This window comes from Pteropus medius, unplaced genomic scaffold (assembly GCF_902729225.1).
Source record: "Pteropus medius unplaced genomic scaffold, Ma_sr-lr_union100, whole genome shotgun sequence".
In the NCBI taxonomy this organism is placed as follows: Eukaryota; Metazoa; Chordata; class Mammalia; order Chiroptera; family Pteropodidae; genus Pteropus; species Pteropus medius.
The window spans coordinates 23,458,865-23,480,418 of NW_024349797.1; the positions used below are offsets into that span (position 1 = coordinate 23,458,865).

General features: G+C 42.7%; 1 protein-coding gene and 1 non-coding gene across 12 annotated transcripts in view; one reads left to right on the forward strand and one right to left on the reverse strand.

Annotated features, from left to right (window-relative positions):
• The window catches only part of MARK3 (microtubule affinity regulating kinase 3), an 81,802-nt gene that overhangs the window by 22,061 nt on the left and 38,187 nt on the right, over nucleotides 1-21,554 (forward strand). For 10 of the 11 annotated variants that reach the window (XM_039884301.1, XM_039884302.1, XM_039884306.1 and 7 more), the window contains exon 3: nucleotides 7,886-7,939. The exons of the other annotated variant lie outside the window; for it this stretch is intronic. In XM_039884301.1, coding sequence (XP_039740235.1) covers nucleotides 7,886-7,939 — 54 coding nt within the window. The remainder of the gene's footprint in view (nucleotides 1-7,885; nucleotides 7,940-21,554) is intronic. 11 annotated transcript variants of the gene reach the window in all.
• On the reverse strand, nucleotides 6,720-6,821 carry LOC120619973 (U6 spliceosomal RNA). The gene has a single exon (XR_005657694.1). It is a non-coding gene; the product is annotated as a U6 spliceosomal RNA (small nuclear RNA).

The following is a 21,554-nucleotide window of genomic DNA, read 5'->3' on the forward strand; positions in this document are numbered from 1 at the left end:
TAAGGATGTTGTGAACATAAAAGATCTTCAAGAAAATGAATGCATTTGTTGGAAGAATGGCATTTTTACTGAACAGACAGGTTAATGAGCTATAATAACCAAGGTTATATACTGTGTACATCTAGAGAACAGTTTCTAATCAAGTCTTTAAATACGATGATTGTGATATAAATCCACTTTAGGGGAGACCTCTTTTTCTAGGATGATTCTTAATTTTTAGATCATGAACCAGTCAGAAGTAGACACCAAAATCCTTATTTTATATATTTCAGAACCAAGCACCAGTCATAAAAATTCATCTATCTAATTTAGCTCTTTCGGTGAAAATGCTACCCGTTAGCTTTATTGTCATGGTAGCATCTGTTTCATATTTACAATGGATTTGGGGTGTGTGTGTTTGATCTGCTATCTTGTTTTTGGTCAACTTTTCACAGCTGAAGGTTATTTGGGTTTCTGCTATATATATATAGTCTGTTTCTATATTTCAAGCCAAAGGTTTTCTTTCAAGTTCATTTTTCCTCCCCATGTATTTTCATAGCTTCTCAGGGATCTCTCCTCTCACATGAACTACAGGGGAACTCACTTGTAGCTATCATTTGTTACTTAATTGAGGCTATTTTTTGTTATCTTAAATTATTTTTTCAAAGTAATAGCATATAGCTTAAAAAGTCAAATAGTACCAAAAAGCCTCTAACTACAGTCAGAACTCTTTTCCCAGGACTGTTACTTAGAGGTTCCCACTTTCAGTTCTTTAAGCGCTTCTGATCCTCTTGGTTATATCCAGATTTATAAGTTTAGACATCACCGACTTCCTCCTGATAGAAGATGAGGATATAGCTTTGTCATGTAACTTACTTCCACATCTACTTTCCTTTACTCAGCCTTTCTATTGCAATAATATATTTGGTTCCAGAACTTAATTAAACTCTAAATATTGTTCATCGTTAGACTGCAATCATTTATTTTCTTGTATATATATATTTTTTTTGTCTAGAATTAACAGTTGCCTCTTTTATTTTTATTATTATTTTTTAATTTTTATTTCCTCATGATCCTTTGTATTTACTGCTAATTGTCCCAGGTGGCCCAGTGTAGCTGTCAAACATCTTTCAGTACCATGTTCAGGTCAAGAGAGAATGGCTGGGTGGAGATGAGAGACAGCAAGACAGCTTTTTCAAGGCACAGATAACTAGATTGGTAGCTACAGGGAGATGTCAGGCCAAGAAGATTTTAAAGATGGGCAAAATACCAGCAGATCTGTCTGCTAATGGGAATGACCTAACGGGAAAAGCGGGGTCATGGGAGAGGTGGGAGTGGGTGGTGGAGGCATGCCCTTGGAGAAGGGAGAAAGGTAGAGGTTACTGGCATAGGTGCAGGAGGCGGGGCTCTGTATGGTGGTGGGAGCTTGTAGAAGTTTCGTTCTCACTGCAGTTGTTTTTTTCAATCAAATGGAAAGCAGGGTCATCAGCTATGAGTGTGATGATCGAGGGTGCTGGTCAAGTGCCCCACTTAACTTCATGGTGGCTGGGAGGAAAGGTGGCCTTTATACTGGGACCTTCCATGTGTGCAGCACAGTTATTTTCTCTGGTCAGTGACGTTTTTCCTGGATTGTACCCTTCTTTGAGCACTGCTACAAGTATCTCTGATTTTTATCTCCCAGAAATTGTTTAAAGTCACTTGTCCACTGACGGCACCTCTCTCATTCTCTTTGCCCTTCTTCATTATTCTGTCTTTATTCTTTTAATTGGGCTATCAGGTGGGAGAAGAGAGAAATGCACGTGATCAATACGCCATCTTTAACTTAATGTCCTCATTATGGTTATGAAAAAACTTTTACATAGTTATTTTTTTCGTTATATTGTACGGTTTTAAGAGTCAAGGCTTGTTTAAGACAATAGCGTCCCTTAAACTCCGCCCACTTTCTAATTTCTCAAGATGGCCCCTTTTAGTCTTTTAAACTGATTCTTTAGGTTTTATTTTTATATCTTTAATAACATACTTTTATTCTTATTTTTCAGTTTTAGGCATCAGTTTTATCATTATGGTTTTTTAAAGTCATCGACTTTTTTAAAAATTAACTTCATTGAAATATAACATATTCAGAAAAAATGCCCAGATCATAAATGTACAGCTTGATGAATTATCACAAAGTAACTGTATTTGCATAACCGTGACCCAGGGCAAAAATATACTATGACTCTGAACTCCAGAAGCCTCCCTTCTGTGAGCTTCTGATCACTTCACTGTTCTTCCTCCCTGAGGTAACCACTCTCCTGAGTTCTAACACCAGAGATTTTTTTTCTTAATGTAATTCTAATGGAATCATACAGTATAATATATATTGTTTTGTTTCTGTTTCTTTTACTCTATGCTTGTCATGTTTTTCCACATTGTGTATTTTTTCCATGTTGTGTATCGTTAAAAGTTTCAATTTGAAGTTTTATTTTGTAGCCACCTGTTCCACTTGTTTGGCTTGGTCTTTATTGCTGTGGACTGAATTGTGTCCCCAAAATGTCACATGTCAAAGCCTTAGCCCCTAGTGTGACTGTTTTTGGAGAATAAGACCTTCGTGGAGTAATTAAGTTAAATTAAGTCATAATGGTAGGGCCCTGATCCAGTAGGGTTCATGTTCTTATAGGAAGAGACACCAGAGAGCTTACTTTCTCTCTGTGCCATGTAAGGATGTAGCGAGAAGCAGGCCATCTGCAAGCCAGGAGAGGGGGCCTCACCAGGAACTCACCGGGCTGGCTCCCTGATCTTGGACTTCCAGCCTCCCAAACTGAGAAATTAGATTTCCGCTGTTTAAGCTACCTGATCTATGGTATTTTTTGTTATGGCAGCCCAAGCTGAGTAATATGCCATTTTTATGGGCCACTCTGTCCTAAAGGACTGGAAATCTCTGCTCTTTTAGTGGTGGAGGGTTTAACACCTGTCAGGAGCAGGGTGCTAGGCTCTTTTGACCAGTAGTGAATAGACAGGAGGTGGAGGATAAGGATTTTGCTCCCATGGGTGTCTGCTGCGGGTTTGTCGGGACTTTCTCGAGTATGAGCTGTCTTTATCCCTGTTTTGTAATTTTCCACTTTGCTTCTGGCAGCAGGGTAAAGAAATGGAATTTCCCAGAACTTTACACAAGTGCTCCGGAAACTCCTCTTTCCTCACCTAGTGAACTCCCTTTTGCTGTGCACGCCTCCCCCCCAAAAACAAACAAACAAACAGACTCCACAGCTTTCGGAATGAACGAGTAGTCTTCTCGCTAGCCTCCATCTTTCCAAGGCAGTGATACCCCACAGTTGCCTCCTGTTTTGGTGACCTCAAGCTCTGAGCTGTCCTCCAGGCTCCAGCTCTGGGCCAAGGTTATTTTGAGTGTTGAGTCACCCCAGCAGGGAGCTGGAAGGAAGAGGGGATTAGGAGCTTCCTCTTCAGGCTTCAGTGCCACACACATATACACACGTCATGTTAGAAGACAGTGTTTTACTCTGAGGACACTTGCTTTTGATGAAATGACTCTGGTTTGATTTAGCCAAATGCAACATATTTGAGCTCCAGTTTTTGCTGTAGATACTATTTGAATAGCACTCCTTGAAAATAAAAATGTTTAAGATCAGAATCAGGATAAAATCTTTAGAAGGTGGATATTGAACAGAACCAGAAGAAAAAAAAACCAGTGATCAAGAGTCCAGTCATGTGCATAGAAACCAGGACTCAAGATCAGAGGGAAGAGGAACTGGAAAGGCAGCATATTTGATGGACTTGGCCATGAGGAGGAGGAAGAAAAGAGAATGGTGGCTAGAGAGGAACAGCATATCTAAGAGGTTACTTTGGAAATTGGGAGGTCCAAGTATATCACATAAAATTCTTTTTGAAAGTAAAGTTTGAAGAAAATTCATTCGGCTTTGAAATAATGTAACTTTTAAACCACATTGATATCTGTTGAACACCAGAAGCTATTTCTTCACTATTTTATCTCCATCTCTATTGTATATGCAGTTATGGATATGAGTGGCCAAGTCCTCAGACGCTCAGCTAGCAGTCACTGGATGCTGCTGCATGCGGTAGGGTGCCAGGTCTGTAACAGGGCGTCTGAAGACATCTCCCCAGGCAAGATATGCACAGGGTGGTGTTTTTTGCATATTATAGCAGCCATTATTTACTTTTGCTTTATTTACTGTACTTTTCATCAAGATAATTGTATTTTCCATATACAGAATTAGAATTCTGACTTTGCTTTTTTCAGGCACACACGCTGATTAACTCTCTACTTCTCCACTTCTGGTTTTTCCCTCCCCCAGGCAGGGGCCAGGGATGGTAACCCCCTCCCCCCAGACTAGATGCCTTCATGCAGCGTTTCTCTTCCCCTCATAGCCCTGGAGGCTGTAGGGTCATACGGGGTTTTTTGGAGGTTTTCTCAGGCCATTAGTTGGGGGGGAATCTGCAAAGTCAAAACTATTTTTGTAATACTATTAAGACCTTATTTGCTTTTTCCATTATCTCTCACGAGTATAAAGTAGAATTTGCAGAAGCTACATGATGAATGATATCATAACAGATTGAATACAAAAGGACGTAAGAGAATTTCATTAAAATATTATTTATGTTAACATGTAGTGGGCTTATTTGTTTTTTTATTTTTTGTTGTGGTAAAATACACATAACAAAATTTACCATCTTAACCCTTTTTTCAGTGTATATTTCAGTGGTATTAAATACATTCATAATATCGTACAGTCGTCACCACCTCCATCATCTCTAGAACTCTTCCCACTGTGTAAAACTGACACTCTGACCCCATCAAACTAACTCCCCATCTGCCCTCTCCCCAGCCCCAGGCAACCACCACTCCACTTTCTGCCTCTATGATTTTGAATACTCTAGGCGTCTCATATGAGTGGAACTATATAGTATTTGTCTTTTTGTGACAGGCTTATTTCACTTAGTATAATGTCCTCAAGGTCCATCCATGTTGTAGCATTTACCAGAATTTTCTTCTCTTTTAAGTCTGAATAATACTCTGTTGTATGAGTAATTGCACATCACACATCCATTTATCCCTTGATGGACACTTGGGTGGCTTCCATGTCTTAGCTGCTGTGAATAATGGTGCTGTGGACATGGGTGTGTGAATATCTATTTAAGTCCCTGCTTTCAATTCTTCTGCGTACCTACCCAGAAGTGGAATTGCTGGATCATCTGGTAATTCTCGTTTTAATTTTTTGAGGAACTCTGTACTGTTTTCTACGGTGGCGGTGCCATTTTGCATTCCTACCAACAGTGCCCAAGGGTTCCATTTTCTCCACATCTTCACTGGGGCTTCTTCTTTCTATCTTCCTACCTGCGTATCTATGATAGTTGCCATCCTGATGTGTGTGAAGTAGTATTTCGTAGTTTTGATTTGTGTCTCCCTAACGATGAGTGATGTTGAGCATCTTTTTAGTGTGCTTACTGACCGTCTGTATATCTCCTTTGGAGAAATGTCTCTTCAAGTCCTTTGTCTATTTTTGAATCAGTTTTTTTTTTGTTGAGCTTTAGTTCTCCATATACTCTGGATATTAATCCCTTATTAGATATATGATTTGGAAATATTTTCTTCCCTTCTGAGGTTTGCCCTTTTACTCAGTTGATACTGTCTTTTGATGTACCAAATTTAAAAATTTTCGAGAAGTCCAATCTGTCTATTTTTTCTTCTGTTGCCTCTGCCTTTGGTGTCATACCCAAGTGATCATTGCCGGATCTATTGTCATGAAGCTTTTGCCTTGTTTTCTTCTAAGAGTTTGATAATTTTAGGTGTTAAGTTTAGGTCATAGATCCACTTCGAGCTAATTTTTGTGTTTGATTTTAGGTAAAAGTCCAACTTTATTCTTCTGCATGTGGTCATCCAGTTTTCCCAGCACCATTTGGTGACTGATTTTGAATGAATTGTTCACTTATTTCACACTTACTCAGTTTTCATTTATAGCATGGTAAATATCGATAGATTTACCCCACTTTCGGGTTCTTCAGTAATCTTTAAGAGTGGAAAGGGGAAGAAAAAGTTTGAGAACTATTGACAAAAAGAATCTCCGAGTAAGAGGGGTCAAATATGTGGTGACAGAAAGAACTCTAACTATGGGCGGTGAACACGCAGTGCAGTACATGTATGCCTGACTGTTGAATGGTGCCCTCGAAACCTATTGGACTTCGTTAACCAGTGTCACCATAATAAAAAAATTAAAATGTGTAAAAATTGAAAAAGAGGGTAATTTATGGAAAGGGCTCAGCCCAGTGCCTGGTATATAGTAAGGAGTCAATAATAAAATTATTACCAGAAAAAGAAAAAGAATCTCCAAGTACTTTCCCCAGACTTTGGCTACTGTCCCTTTCTTCAGCGGTGCTGCTCATCGGATCTGTTCTGAAGGATGCACAGGAAACACGGCCTCACCGCTGTGGGGCAAGATCGCTTGTTGTTTGGACCTTGGATGCAAAGCTGCGTCGGTTATGTTCCCCAGTTCATGGCAAAGCCTTTCTCTTCCCTTCCCCTCCCTTCCCTCCTCTGTTGTCATCCCCATCCCCCCAGTCTGCATATTCATAGTTCCTAGAAATCACTTTATGCAAGAAATGACAAACTGACCAGGTGAGGATGCTGGCGTAGGTCCACTTAGTAAATAGAAGTAAAACTGATTTATTTTCTTTTGTTAAATGCATATAACTGGAAACTGTAGTTCCTTCTGTATCTTTTTTTTTCTCTTTCTATGGAACGCTTCATGAATTTGCGTGTCATCCTTGTGCAGGGCCCGTGCTACTCTGTATTGTTCCAATTTTAGTGTATGTGCTCTCGAAGCGGGCACTCTTTCTGTATCTTAAGGGCTTGTTTTTTAGATTGACAGAGGTGTACACACCCCTTTGGTCCCATTTGTTGCCTCTGTATGTATTTCACTTGGTTAGCCTACAGTTTGGTCTGGAACTAGTTTGTTTTCCTTCTTTAACTTACTAAAGGGATTTTTTAAAAATTAAAGTACAGTTGGCATATAATATTAGCTTCAGGTGTACAACATAATGATTCTACATTTTGCGTACCTTACGATGTGACCACCACACTGTCTAGTAACCGTCACTGTGCAAAGTTATCACACTTATTGACAATATTCTCCTTAACCTTTTATATCCATCCCTCCACTCCCCACCCCCAGCAGCCATCAGTTTGTTCATTGTTTCTCAGTTGGGTTTTTTTGGTTCGTTTGTTTTGATTTTTAAAAAAATTCCACATATAAATGAAGTCATAAGATATTTGTCTGTCTCTGCCTAACTTATTTAGCATAATGCCCTCTAGGTTGGTCCATTAATTTCACAAATGGCAGGATTTCATTCTTTTTTATTGCTGAGTAATATTCTATTGTGTGCATTGTACACACACACACACACACACACACACACACCTTCTTTGTCCATTCATCTATACATGTTCAGACACATAGGTTGCTTCCATATCTTCGCTATTGTAAATAATGCTGCAGTGAACATAGGGGTGCATAGATCTTTTCTGTCTTTTTTATAATAATAAGTTTTTAAAGTTTTCAGATTCAGCAGCACTCTGTTCATGAAATTGCTCAAGTTCTCCTTTCTGTGCAAGACCCTGTAAACCTGCGACAGTGTAGTTCCTGCGCTTGTTTCCCAGAGTCAGATAAAATTAAAGCAACTAGATTTGCTTTATTGCCATACTTTCTGGATGTGTTTTAATTATATAATCTTTTTATTTTTTATATTTTGGTTTGTGTGAGATTTTTTCCCCTGTGTTTAGAGGGGAAAGATGTTATAATAATACCTTTATTTGTATGAAGCCCCTCTTTTCAATTATAAAATAATTACCAAATTCTTAAAATCCAGAAATACTTATTAATTTATCTTTTTCTAGGTTGCAATAAAAATAATTGACAAAACTCAGTTGAATCCAACAAGTCTTCAAAAGGTAAGATTGGTCCAGTATCCAGTATTTTTAAAATGATTTTCAGTGCTAATTGTCATCCAGTTTGCCCCTTAAATACCTCTACTACTATTTTTATTATGTTTAGTACAATAAAGCTTTATATTCCTCAAAAGAATGAAACTTAAATGTATTATTGTATAAATGGTAGTATTATAGTATTGTCAGAAGGTAATGCTTTTTAAATGTTCTTAACAGCAAACTGAAGGCTGTGCTTTTCAATTGAATATTCTACATATTGACTAGAATAGTTTTTTTCAAAATAAGACAGAACAACATTTTCATTTAATTAGTCATATGCAGTTATGCACCATGTAGTTAATACTGAAACCTTTAAAGTCAGCACTTCGGCTTTATTAAACTGTCACACTAGGTCTAATTAAGGAGTGATGATTAATTCATATAAAAGGAAAACATAAAAGTAAAAATGCTGATGAGAAACATTTTGTAAAGCACTGTTGACATTTGTATCATCTAAAGCCAGGGATCCCCAATCCCCGGGCCACTGACTGGTACCAGTTCTGGTCTGTGGCCTGTTAGTAACTGGGCCGCACGGCAGGAGGTGAGCGGAGGGTGAGTGAGTGAAACTTTGTCTGTTCTTGCAGCCGCTCCCCAGCGCTGGCATCACCGCCTCAGCTCCACTTCAGATGGTCAGGCATTAGATTCTCGTAGGAGCAACGGTCCCTGGTGCTACAGAGGTTGGGGACTGCTGATACAGCAGGTCAGAAGTTCTCAGCCCTGGTGCATGTTAGAATCACCTGGGCCTCTTTTCAGAGTTCTGCTGACTGGCCCACAGGAGAGTTAATTGCTCAGGTAGGGCCTGGGCATAGATATTTATTTCACTGGTGCATCTGCGAAAGATTCATGATCGTAATAAGGTCCTTCTAGATTTTTTTTAGTTTTGAAAAGCCTTTTTATGTACTTTGTTTGATTTCTAGATTTGCTAGTCTTGGCTCTGCCACTTAGCCAGATGTCTAATATGACTTTGAGCAAGTCACTTAACTTTCTAGACCTCAGATTTCTCATCTTTAAAATGAAGATAATTTCATCTTCTCAGGATGGATGTATTAGTGAAATAATGCATGTAAAAGCTTTGTAAACTGTAAAGCATGCATATGTAAGATATATAAGTGTAATGCCCTATATACATTCCTAATGTATTCTTCATTAATGCCACCATAATTTTGAGACCTGTTTGCAGGTGTAACGTGGGGAGATACGCTATCTTGTACTAGAAATATTATTTAAACAAGTGCTTCTGAAGGGCATTGTGGGCTTTAAGGGTTTTCAAGGTGGCTCTGGAACAGATCCAAAAATTCCGGTCCTTTGTTTGAAGATGAAATTATATCCATTTTCTTAAACTTCGATTTTTTTCATGTATCTAAGGACTTGGTACTAATAAGTAACTTAGGGTCACTAAAATTTGGTGCTCAGAACTGAAATTAGCCTGTAAAGAAGTTTACTGAGGGTTCTAGTTCTGTATTCTAATGATGTTACAATCTTCTACTATGCAAGTATACTTGCAGATAACTGAAATTCTAGCAGTTTTTTAGGAAGAATTTTATCATAATATTGTCTTGAGCTGGTTGTAGGTTTTCCTTTCTTGCTTACTCTTTTTCACCATTTTTGGTCCTAGTTTTTAATTGCTGCTATTTTTTTTATTATTATCAATTTAGTACATGGGAGGTAGTCTAGTTAGCCTGATAGTGTGATTACGCATATTTGCATCAGCATTAATTTTGGCATATAAGCTAATAGGTAAGACCCTGAGGTTGTTCGTGGTATAGTTCAAGTATGAACCATCCACAAAAAACTTATACTAAAGACAGATCTGTCCAAGTTAAATAACTTGATAAGTGTAATGTTTTCAGTTTATAGGGCATTGTTTTAAATCGTGTATAAGCTTGCATGGTTTTCTTATAAGTTAGAAGCATTCTATATGTATTTCAAATTCTCTTTCACCGAGTTCATTTTCTGTGGATCAGTAGCAGCAGGGCGGAGCAGACCTGGCATCTTTGGCCTTTGTGACAGCAGCCCTTGCCGCCTTTTCCCTTACCACTGATCCCGGTTGTATCACACCTGCATCAGGAATAGCCGTCTTTAAATCGTGATTTTAAGCCCTGGAGTTTGGAGCGTGCCTTAGAAGCTAACGTTCACTTTAAGGAACATTCCGCCCTCGACATGTGATTTTCTCTGTACTGCCACTATCACAAAATGTGGACTGGCTCATTCAGTCAAATGTTTGAACATAGGTTTTAAAACAGTGTCAGTTTCAAAGTGTTCACAATATTCAGGCTTGCACATTGAATCATGTACATTTAATAATTGCATATAAGGAAACCTGATTTGGCTGCATATTTCCAAACTGATGTTACTTTCACAGACAGATTCTTCATTTTTCCAGCCATTGTGTTAATAAATGTTAGTCTAGTAAAAGATATATTTTTCTCCATTGGGAATCTTCTGTTCATAAATGTCTTTTAGTTCAGCCTCTAAAGGACTCTGTAATGTTATATACCTGTAATGGTTCTGAGAACAGCAGGAATAATAAAAATGTTAGTCTTCTTCCTGGTTTAGCGAGTCATTCAGCTTTGCTGTAGTTTTATGCAGGTTAGTCTTGCTGGGTCTCGTTCTATTAAACCTGAGTCTGTCATTTAGTGAGCCGTGGCTCGTTTTCCACAAATGTGTTTACCTATAAAAAAATACTCAATTTTATTAAGACATGCCAGCACACCAAGCATGACCCATCTTAAATTGTCAAGATCCTTCATTAGCTTTGGAGCACAGTAGTGATTAGAAACACAGTGAAGTCAGGCTGCGTGGATTCAAATCCACACTTCAGCCCAGCTTAGCTGTGTGACATCACTTAACCTCCCTGGATCTTAGTTTTTCCATTTGTAAAATGGGAATGATGACAGTCCCTCATAGGACTGTAGTAAGAATTAAATAAGTTAACATTCAAAACCCCTTGAGGTGTGCCCTGCTGAAAATGTTTTTGTTTGCTTGGTTTTGGGGGATGGGAGATGTTTTTTTGTTTACAGTTTTTCCCTTAAAGGAAATAAGTAAAGCTTAAGAACTGAATGGGAGGTTCTGGAGAGGTCTCTTTCTGAAAGACTTAATTGCTGTAGGCTGCTTCGGATAACAGCTAACATTTGAGTGTTTAGCCTACACTGAGCACTGTCCTAAGTGTGTTACCATATAAACTCCTTGTATTCGTTCGCTCAGCTGCTATAACAAAATGCCATAGGCTGACTAGCTTAAACAACAGACGTTTATTTCACAGTGTTGTAGAGTCTAGGAAGCCCAAGGTCAGGGCGCCAGCGTGGTCGGGTCTGGTGAGAGCTCTCCTTCGGTTGCTGCCGTCTCACTGTGCCTGGAATGGGGGAGTGCAGACTTGTAAGGCACCAAGCCCACCAGGAGGACCTACCCTCATGACCTCATCTAAACCCACGCAGTTCCCGAGTGCCTGTCTCCACGTACTACACGGCGTGGCTGTTAGGGCTTCATCGTAGCAATTTCGAGGGAACACAGTTCATTCTTAGCATTCATTTAATCTTTACAACTTCATGCGGTTATACAGTTCTTTTATTCAGGAAGGAGAGGCCAGGGAGATAAAATAACCTGCCGAAAGTCCCCTTGCTAATAGGTGATGGCTGCTCAGGCAGTTAGTCTGTGATAGTCATAGTTAGCATTGAGTCAGACGTTAATGAACTCTAAATGGAACACGTTCACCACAGTCCAGATGGTAGAGCACTTGCGCTAAGCATAGCCCTGGGGTCACTGTCGTGTGTGTTGCTTACACAGGACCTCATTAGCAGTAGATACTAGAGCCCGTGCCCCCATGTTCTCACACGTGTAGGTGTTAAACTTTCACATTAGCCAGTCTGATGGGCACCTTTTCTTCTTTCTCTGGTGGGTGAGCATTATCACCATGTTGGTTTTCCAGTGAGGAGACAGACAGAGAAGGTGATGTGGTCAGGCTCTTCAGCTAGTAATTGATGGAGCAAAGATAGAAATGTTGGTCTGACTCTGTAGTCTGGGCTCTCTCCATCCCATTGTGCCACCTTACTGTAAGTAGTTAAATTTCCCTAATTCAGGTTTTATAAGCACTTGGATGGGGGAGGTAAGCTGAGGCTCTCCTTTGTAGTAGCTATAAAGAAGTTGGTTAATTGTTTCGTTTGGAAGAATATTTTAAGTACTTAAATACTTGAAAGTACTTGTACCCCACTTCTCCTTCCATAAGCATGTTTTTATGCAGGTTTATTTATTTTTGCACTTATTCATTTAACAAACACTTGTTATTAAACACCTGCTGTATGCCAGGCCCTGTTCTAAGCACTGCGGATACAACATCGAACCTAGTGAAGTTCTTGCTTTCACAGAGTTGACATCTGAATGGGGTTCCCAGACCCTGTTCCAGTGGTGGAGGGAGGCTTCTCCACACCAACAAGCAATGCTCTGCCCCTAGCAGGGTGTTGAGAATTCAGCTCAATTCTGGCACTGTCTACCCGGAGATAGAATCAAATTGCACAGGTAAATGAAAGGTTCAGTCCTACAGGACTGCCCTCCACTTCAGATGCCCAGTTGTTACCTGTGCTTTTGATCAGGCAGCTACAAATTGTACGTTCGAACAACCCCCTTCTCAGGTTTGATTAATTTCCTAGAACAAGTCACAGAACTGATGAAAAGCGTTTACTCATTTGATTACTGTTTTATTGCAAAGGATATTAAAAGATACGAATCAGTAGCCAGATGGAGAAATACGTAGGGCAGGGTCCTGAATGAAGGGGCTTCTGCCCTCATGGAGCTTGGGGCCTGCCTGGTGACACGTGGAAGTGATCTGGTTCTCCAGCTTGGAAGCCGTCCCAAAGAGGATCAAGGCACTGTCCTCCTGGATTTTTATGGAGGCTTCATTATGCAGTCATGATTGCCCAAGTCATTGGCCATTGACAGTTGAACTCAGCGTCTAGCCACTCTTTCCTCCCTGGAGTTGAGGCAGGGCTGAAAATTACAAACTTTTAATCTTGTGTTTGGTTCACCTGGCAACCAGCCCCCATCCTTGAGTGGGGTCCCAGAGTCATCTCATTAACACAGTAGAAGACACCTTTATCACTCTCAACACTTAGGAAATTCCAAGAATTTGGGGAGTTCTGTGCCAGAAACAGGGCTAAGATCAAATATGTATTTCTTATTGTAAATCACAGGATCACAACATCCCAGTGGGGGAGCAGCAATAGTAAACAAACATATAATGTCATGTCATGTCAGTGCTATGGAGGGAAATAAAGCAAGATGTATTAACCAGTTTTCTCAATTTTTGTGTTCTTGTGATCTGGCATCTGAGGCTTTGCCTGAACTAAGAGAGACCGCCCCTCCCAGAGCCAGCTAATACCTCAAAATAACAAACCACTCGCCCTTGTTCGCAGGGTTCATATGAAAGCCAACCAATCCAGAGCTTAGACTCTGAACAGACTCCGAACCGCCCCCTGGATCTGGCTCCTGAGTTCCAGGAGCCAGTGTTCCTCTGTCCTAATCACCCCGGGGCCAGGTACCCCAGAGCCTGCAGAACCGTTCAGACAGCCAGTCCTCGGCCTGCTTGTCATTCCGGGCCTGGCTCTTCCTATGGACAAAGGCTCCCCTGCTCTCTCTCCCTTGCTCCTTCTGCCTCCTGACCCCTTGGTGCTTCCTTCCTCTGTGGCCCTGCAGGGTGCCGTCTGCCCCCTCTCTTGGAAACTGTGAGTAACAGACTGCCCTGTTTGTAGCAGTTCTCCTGATCTCTTGGCTCACCACACCTGAATAACAGTAAAACCTACATTTTAAAACACAGGGTGAGGAGGTAGTGTTGGAAGGAACGTTTAGATTTCAAATGAAAAATAAGCGTGTCCTCTTAGTAATTCATTTAAGAAATATCCTTGTCCTCCTGAACCCAGCTCCGTGATGTCTCTGAATAGTCAAATAAGTGCAACAGACTCTTAGTGAACCCATATGGTTTGCAGTAACTTTTACCTCAGCCTTGAAGGATCTGAATTTTTTTCACCAAGTACCAAAGAACGGAAAGACAGTTGCAGTCCTCACGGCGGCGTTGGCGTGCGGGTGCTCGGTGGTGGGAGGGCTGCACACGTAGCCCGGAGGGTAGTGCAGAGCCCTGAGCTGGAGGGATTGGAGCCAGAAGTTGCGTTGGCCCGGACGGGAGCCTGGAATGGCCCCACTCTCTTAAGGAACAGTCATCTGGAGTGATAGGCTTTCAGGGGTGCCCTGACTTTCCCCTGGGTTCTTCGGATAACTTAAGATTTTGTTATTTTGCAAATATTGAGTATCTTGCAAATATTACTACTGGGTTAGCAGGATCAACTAAAGAACGATATTAGGTATGGAATAAACTAGGCCTATGGTTTTGGACAATTCCTGAGGCTGGCCCAAGAGGCCGAGTACTCCGGAGAAGGGACCAAGACGACCCAAAACAGCTGGCTGTGTTTGTAGTAGATTTAACTTCTATAGCTCCATACGGCAAAATAAAGAACAAAATAGAGAACAGTGAAGTCAGGTGCTAGTGCGAACTAAAAGAATAAAACCTGTCTAATAGCCAGAGCATCTGACACTGGAACAAGCTGGCACAGGAGCGCACATGCCTCCATCTCTGGATCTTCTCGGGGTCAGTCTTCTCCGTGGCCGAAACTTAATTGTCACCATCCTCTGACACAGTCAATTTAAATAGTAATCTCTTTTTCTTAAATTGGAACCACTTAATTAAAAAACAAGAAATTTGTGGCATGTAATAAAATAATCGACATTTTTAAAATGTGTATTTGTGGGAGCAGGTTAGTTAGCCAACTGCACGCACACCTGGGAGTGGAGGCATGCATGCTCCTGTGCTATCTTGTTCCAGTGTCAGATGCTCTAGTTATTAGACAGGTTTAATTCTTTTAGTTTGCATTAGCATCTGACTTCTAGAAACTTCTACAACACTGTTCTCTATTTTGTTCTTTATTTTGTCATATGGAGCTAGATATAGGGGTTAAATCTACGACAAACATAGCCAGCCAGCTGTTTTGGGTCGTCTTGGTCCCTTCTCTGGAGTAAATACTCAGCCTCTTGGGCCAGCCCAGGAATTGTCCAAAACATAGGCTTAGTTTATTCCATATTATACCTATGATATTAGGTATGGAATAAACTAGGCCTGTGTTTTTTGGGTTTTTTTTTTTAACCTGAATTTGATTCCTGCTAAAAGTCTGTTGGTTTTCTGCCATAATTCCAATTTATCAGGGTAGTTTTGAATAATGAATCTTGGTATTAGCTGCTACTTATAGTTCGATGGTATATAAAGGGTGAATTCATCCAATTAAAATATTCGACAAGGGCTTTTAATGGAGACTCCATCCTTTAGTTGATCTGCTAACTCAGTAGTAAAGTATTTTTTGAGCACGATTCAAGCACCACTCTTAAATCCAGAGTTTTAGTAAGAGAGAAAGGGAAAGCCCTGTGTTTTAAACAATTAAGCAAAATTACTGAATGGAAAAAAAGAATGACCATTAAATTCAAGTATATGCTAAATATGTAGTCGGTTGCCAAATGATTATTGAAGCATTATTGACTATAAATTCCTTTTATCAAGGTATTTGTGGGGAAATCCTCCTTACACTCACTGTCTTTTTAAAGCTGGTGTTTGTTGAGAGGCACTGTTAATGCTTGGAGCTCTGTAATAGTCGTGGCCTTTTTTAGCGTCTCAGGGAATCTTAGTTGTGGGACAAATCAAGAAACTATAATTTGAAGGCAGAGAGAACCAGTTCATGCTTTTCATGTGGTCTTTGATGTAATTACTTTTATTGCTATCGCCTCTGGGTTTCAGCTTCCTGAAACCAATCATTTTCAACCCTTGCTGTGCATTACATTAGAATCATCTGTGGAGATTAAAAAAAAAAGTTTCCTTCAAAATTCTCCCTGCCCCTACTCCCCACCCCAGAGGTCCTGGCTGTATGGCTCCAGGTTGAGGCTGAGGGATCCCCAGTGCGCAGCCCAGGTGAGAATGGCTCCCAGACTTTCTTTGGTTCCCCTCAGAGTTCTTAATTTTTCTTTCTTCCCAAAAGGTACCTGTTTTACTGACGCTCCTTCCCCCAGCGTTTGAGTCTTAGCGACTGCTGCCCCTGCCCAGCGCTTCCTCCCCCTCGGCCTCCTCCGGGAATGCCTCTGACCCAACGTCTTGACTTCTGTCCTTCCTTTTCCCCATCAGCTGACGCACAAGTCATTTGGGGAGTCTTTTCCATTGGACGACTCTGTGCATCTTTTCTTAATATTTTCCTATTTTTGTATTGACTTGAAGCCAACTAACAATTCAGGCCATTAACAAAAGTAGTTATTAGAGCCCTGACTGTTACTTACAACCCATCATCTGCATTCAGATCAGTGTAATGGAAACAGGGTGTGGTAAAGGAAATCTAGTACAAATCCTTCATTATTGTACATGTTTAAAGCATTGAGACTAAAAATGTATGTCTGTTTCTTTATTGTTAGATTTCAAAAGCAGTAATAGAAATGGAAGAAAATCCAGCTTCAGCGTCGCTGCTGCGTTATGAGGAACTTTTTAATTTATTGCCAGACATATTTTCACTTTGGCAGAAAATAAGAAGCTTGATATTTAGAGTATATTGTGAATTGAGAATATTAGAATTTGTTTTTAATTGTACCAGTGATTCATTATGCTATTTTAGAAAAGTCTTTAAAGAACAAATATTTAAATGAGTTAAAATTTAGAACATGGCGTGTAATGCTGGTTAAATCCGTTGCGGTGCATCCGTCACACGCGTCTCCTCGCAGCTGTAGGCAGCGCTTCCGGGTGGGGGTGGGGAGGTCCCCCCCCTCCCCGCACTGTTTTTGGCTAGTGTCCAACAGATGGCCTTCAGTAATGCTGTTAATTACCTGTTTCCCTGTCATTTGTTAAAGTCTCTGTTCTCATCTTTATTCTAATGTTAAGGTAGTTCTGAGAGTGATTAGAGTCTCTTTTTCTTAAAATTCAAATTAATTAGGGGAGGGGAGATAGGTAATACGATTATGTAATTCAAAGTTCAAAGGACAGGAAAAAAATAATGAAGGAAAAGTCTTCATCTAACCCTGGACTTCCTCCACATAGGTCCCTATCACTGTGACAAAGTGACATCAGTCTCTCTTGGTAATTCCGAGATATTTCGTGTGTAGAGAAGCAAAGACATATATTTTTCCTTTTTACACCAGTGCATTTTCTTGATAATTCCTTCTCCACAAACTCTGGGCATTTCCAGCCTCTTTCCCTTGGTTTTGTTTGAGAAAGTCTTTGATTTGTTCCTCATTCAGCAGGACGCTGGGATGAGTGAGACAGAGGGACAGTGTCCCATGCAGTGATGCTGATTAGCTGGCATCTCACCCTTCCCTCTTTCCTTCATGAAGAACCAGAGATCCTCCAGGATCTGGGAACAGATTTCTGGCCTCATGTGTAGGTCTGTGGTGGGCATTAGACTCCAGTGTCTCGGTTCCCTTCTCTCTCTGCCTGTTCCGAGTCTCCAGTGTGGACTCTTCTCTTGGGAATGTTTGTTCCTTCGTGGTTCTGCCTTTTCCTTCTGCACTGTTAGGCAGTGTCATTTTCTTCCAAGGATGCCATCTCTATGCCAGTAATCTCTAGCCCAGAATTTATATATCTCTAGCCCAGATTTCTGTCCTGAGCTTCAGATCCAAATACAAGCTGTGCTTTCACTGTCCTCACTTAATTGTCCCTCATGGGATGTCCAAAACCAAACTCAGCCTGCCCTGCCTTTCAGCTCGTCAAGTCTTCTCTGTCTCAGAGTGACGCCCGTATTCACAAACATGGTTGTCAGCTTCAACTCGGTCTCTTTCCCCTTTCCCCTGCATATTTCTGTCGCCTTCTCTGCATCCAAGATTGCTAATATTTATTCATTAATCTTGGATTTACAGTACAGCTATTTCCTGTTAAAGAAGAGGGTACATTATATTCCCTTCCATGATTTCTAACACATAAGTTGCCATTCATTCATTCTGTCACTCAGCTACCATGAAAAGCAAAGGTCTCAACGTCCTGGCCTGTTCCTTTTGACTCATACCTATATATTTGGAGAAGGAGGTCTGAAGACTCTCGTCACGGCGATTTAGATCATACTTTTACGTCTGTAACTCCCTGCACCCCTACGCTTTCTCTTATGTGTTCATTTTATTTTTATATTACTTAGTAGAATTGTCTTCCCAAAGATAAGTACCGTACATGCCAAGTCCTGGCTATTAGGACATTTCTGTACTCCCTGGTACATGAAGTTGGGTGTTCTTGGTGTTCCGATCACCAGGATTCCGAATCTTTCCTCCAAAGGTGTTTGTGCTCCTCCTGCGTACCAGTCCCTAGAGGACAGGAAGGTGGGAAAGTGAGTCTCCCTTCAGTCTCTCAGTGAGGAGAGAGTTCTTTCACTTTGTACATTTCTGTGTTACTTCATTTTTTACAGCTAGTAACTGCGTAAGATTGATAGGGAATATAGAAAAATAAATTGAATTAAGGTAATAGAAATAGGCAAATTTCTCTTATTTAAATGTCTCTTTATAATAACAAAATGTTAAAAACCATGTTGTAAATCCTAACAGGGACTTTTCTTAAAGTCCATGTTTCCTTTTCAATAGATTGTTTCTATCCAAAATTTTAACTGTCTTAAGCCATCAGGTTCATAGTTGATGTGAGTATATGAAATCACTGGCATTTTTATCACTTAAGTGCAAATTGTCAGCTCTTTAAAAAGCCAGCCCACCCGTTGCTATGGAGTTTTCTGGGTCAGCAGCTTGTAATCTATCAGTTATTTTACTCATAGATTTCAAAAGTGGCTGTGTGGAATCCTGGGATGTGTGTGGACTTCGGAGTGAGACAACTCAGACTAGGGTCCCGGCTTTGGCATCTCCTAGCTGGGGGTCCTTGGACAAGCTGCTTAACTTTCTCAGTCCTCCTTCCCTATGCGTTGGAGTTGATCAGAGTCACCTGACAGAACTGGGAAGATATGAATGAAGCATCTAGCTTTGTGCTTCAGATACAGTAGACACTTGAAAACTATTAGCTTCTTGCTTCCTCCCTACCCCCTTCAGTTGGTATACAGTTTATAAACTCGTTTTTCCCTGATGCACAATTCTGATAGAGGTAAATACGTAGAGTTCTTTTGGTACTATCCGGACACTGTCCTCCTCGGACTCTGGCTGCTCTTCCTGCCTGCAGAAGTAAGCTCGTCCTGCTCATCCTTCCACCTTTCCTGTGTTTCCACAGCGCATCCCTGGTGTGACCTCTGCTGTGACCCAGGAGTTCTCAAAGTTTCGGGTGATATCTGACGTGTATCAGTTATCTACTGCTCTCTAACAAATTACTCCCAAACTGAGCAGCTTAAACAAAACCTCGCGTCATCTCACAGTTCCTGAGTCACGTGTTTGGGAGCGACTTGGCTGGTTGTTTCCGCTCAGGTTCTCTCTAGAGGTTTGGGATGAGAGCCACAGCTGCAGGCATCTGGGGTTTTGGATGGGGCTTCCAGAAGGGCCTTTCAGCTGGCTGCTGTCAAGAGATTGCAGCTCCTCCCCAGCTGTGGGCACGAGGCCGAAGTACCTGCCGATACCCTCACCACATGCAAGCAAGAGACCCATGAGAGCAATGGGGAGCCACAGTGCCTGTCACTGAGCCAGCCAGTCTCCCGGGCCCCCACCAGTGCTTCTGCCTTACTCCGTTCCTGAGAAGCAAGTCACCAAGTGCCCCCTGCGTTTAAAGGGACGGAGAGTAAGGTGTACCTTTTGAGGGGAGCATTGTCTGGGACTTTGTGGACATTTAAAGACCATCACACCTGACGTGCTTGTTGAAAAGTGGGGTTCTCCAGGTCTCCCTCACACCTTGTCGCAGGGCGGCCCAGCACCGTGGTGATTCCAGTGCAGAAGGCCTGGAGTCCATGCTTGGCAACGGACCGGGTCTCCGGTCTTCCTTAAATAGTTCCACTTGGTCACACCTCCGTCTTCGCTCACATGTACAGAGCACACGCATCCCGTTTTCACCTGTAGACATCCTTTTTTAGGGCCTGCATGAGTCCAGTTACCTGCATGGCACCCAGACAGATGTGCTCCCCCTCTCCCTGATCGTCTTTGTCCTGCTCCTTGGTTCTAATTACTTCGTTTCAGCGCTGCACGGCTAGTAGGGACTTTTTAAATGATTGCTTTCACATGACCTGCTCTCCTGCCAGCAGAACTCTGACAGCTCTGTTGTGACCATTCTGCTACTCGGGATTGAAAAGCAGTGTGGACGTGCGGATGCTGGGGCGCCGGCTCCTGCCTCCCGTGGTAGGCCGCAGCTCCTGCAGGCGCTCCTCAGACGGGGGCGTCCCTGTTGTGTGCCGTGCTTGGGTTCAAGTGTGCAGTTGTGAGGGGGGCCAGACGTGTTCCCCGTGGATGAGGAGGTGACAGTGAACAGGTCCACAGAAGTGTCTCATCTCATCGCAGCTTGAAAGACGCTCCGGGGAAGACGTGCACAGCAGCGCTGCGGCGTCCATCGAGGGTGGCGGCGTCCATCGAGGGTGGCGGCGTCGCCGAGGCGCTCAGGGCAGAGCAGCCGCCTGAGCCGGCGGGGGCGTGCGTTCTGACGCCGGGAGTGGACGAGGCGCTGGCGCTGAGGTCGGAGGGTGGGCAGAGGCTGCCTTGGCGCGGGGTGGGGATTCCAGGGCAGGGCCCCAGCTGCGCTGGTGTGGTGGCCGGCTTGGGGCTCTTCTGACCTTGGCGTCACAGAGACCGTGGGAGACTCATGACGGACGCCGGGGCAGGTTGGGAAGCAGGGTTTCCGCGTTCGCTTGACACAGAGGCTGCGAAAGGGCTCAGGCCTGAATGCTTGTCCGGGCGGCTGTCTCGTCATGTCGGCATGCAACGTGGTGGTGGGCACGGCGCAGCAGGAGGCACGAATGAGGTGACGAAAGTGCCCCTGCCTCAGCGTGGTCCAGTCCCCTGGACGGAGGGCTGTTGGTCCGAGGCCGCGTTTAAGCTCTGCGCTCAGATCGGTGTCACGTCCGTCCGCCCGTGTCCGTCTCGGTGCTCCCGGTTCCGACTGCCGCTTCCGTTCCCGACTAGACACGGTGCGCACGGACAGGGACAGGGACAGCGACAGCGAGATCCCGTGGCTCCTCACCACTTCCTTCCGCGGAGCCAGCTGCTCCTCGTGCTCGAGCTCTTCCCAGCGCCCGCCTCCCGCGGGTGGCGCAGCCCCGGTGCTGGGGGGCCGGGTGCTGGCCACACTCCCCCCGGGAAAGGCAGCAGGACTTCGGAAGGTCTCATCCTCTCTTTCTGGTTTCCATTTCTTTGCAAGAGGGTTGGATAAAATTCCGTCATTTTCTGAGGTCTTCTCACAGTAGCCCAGGCCGTAATGCCGAGACCTCCTCTGAGTTCATGGCATTCGTCTGTGACGGCAGAGTAGCGTCTCTCCTTGGCCTGCGTGGTGGCTGGGCAGCTTTGCTGGGCTTGCCTGGGCAGTTTTTCCTGTGGTTTCCCCTGGCTGGGTTCGCCTCTGGGGCCGCATTCAGGTGGTGAGTTGGCGGGGGCTGCACTCAGGTCAGCGGGTCTCTCTCTACAT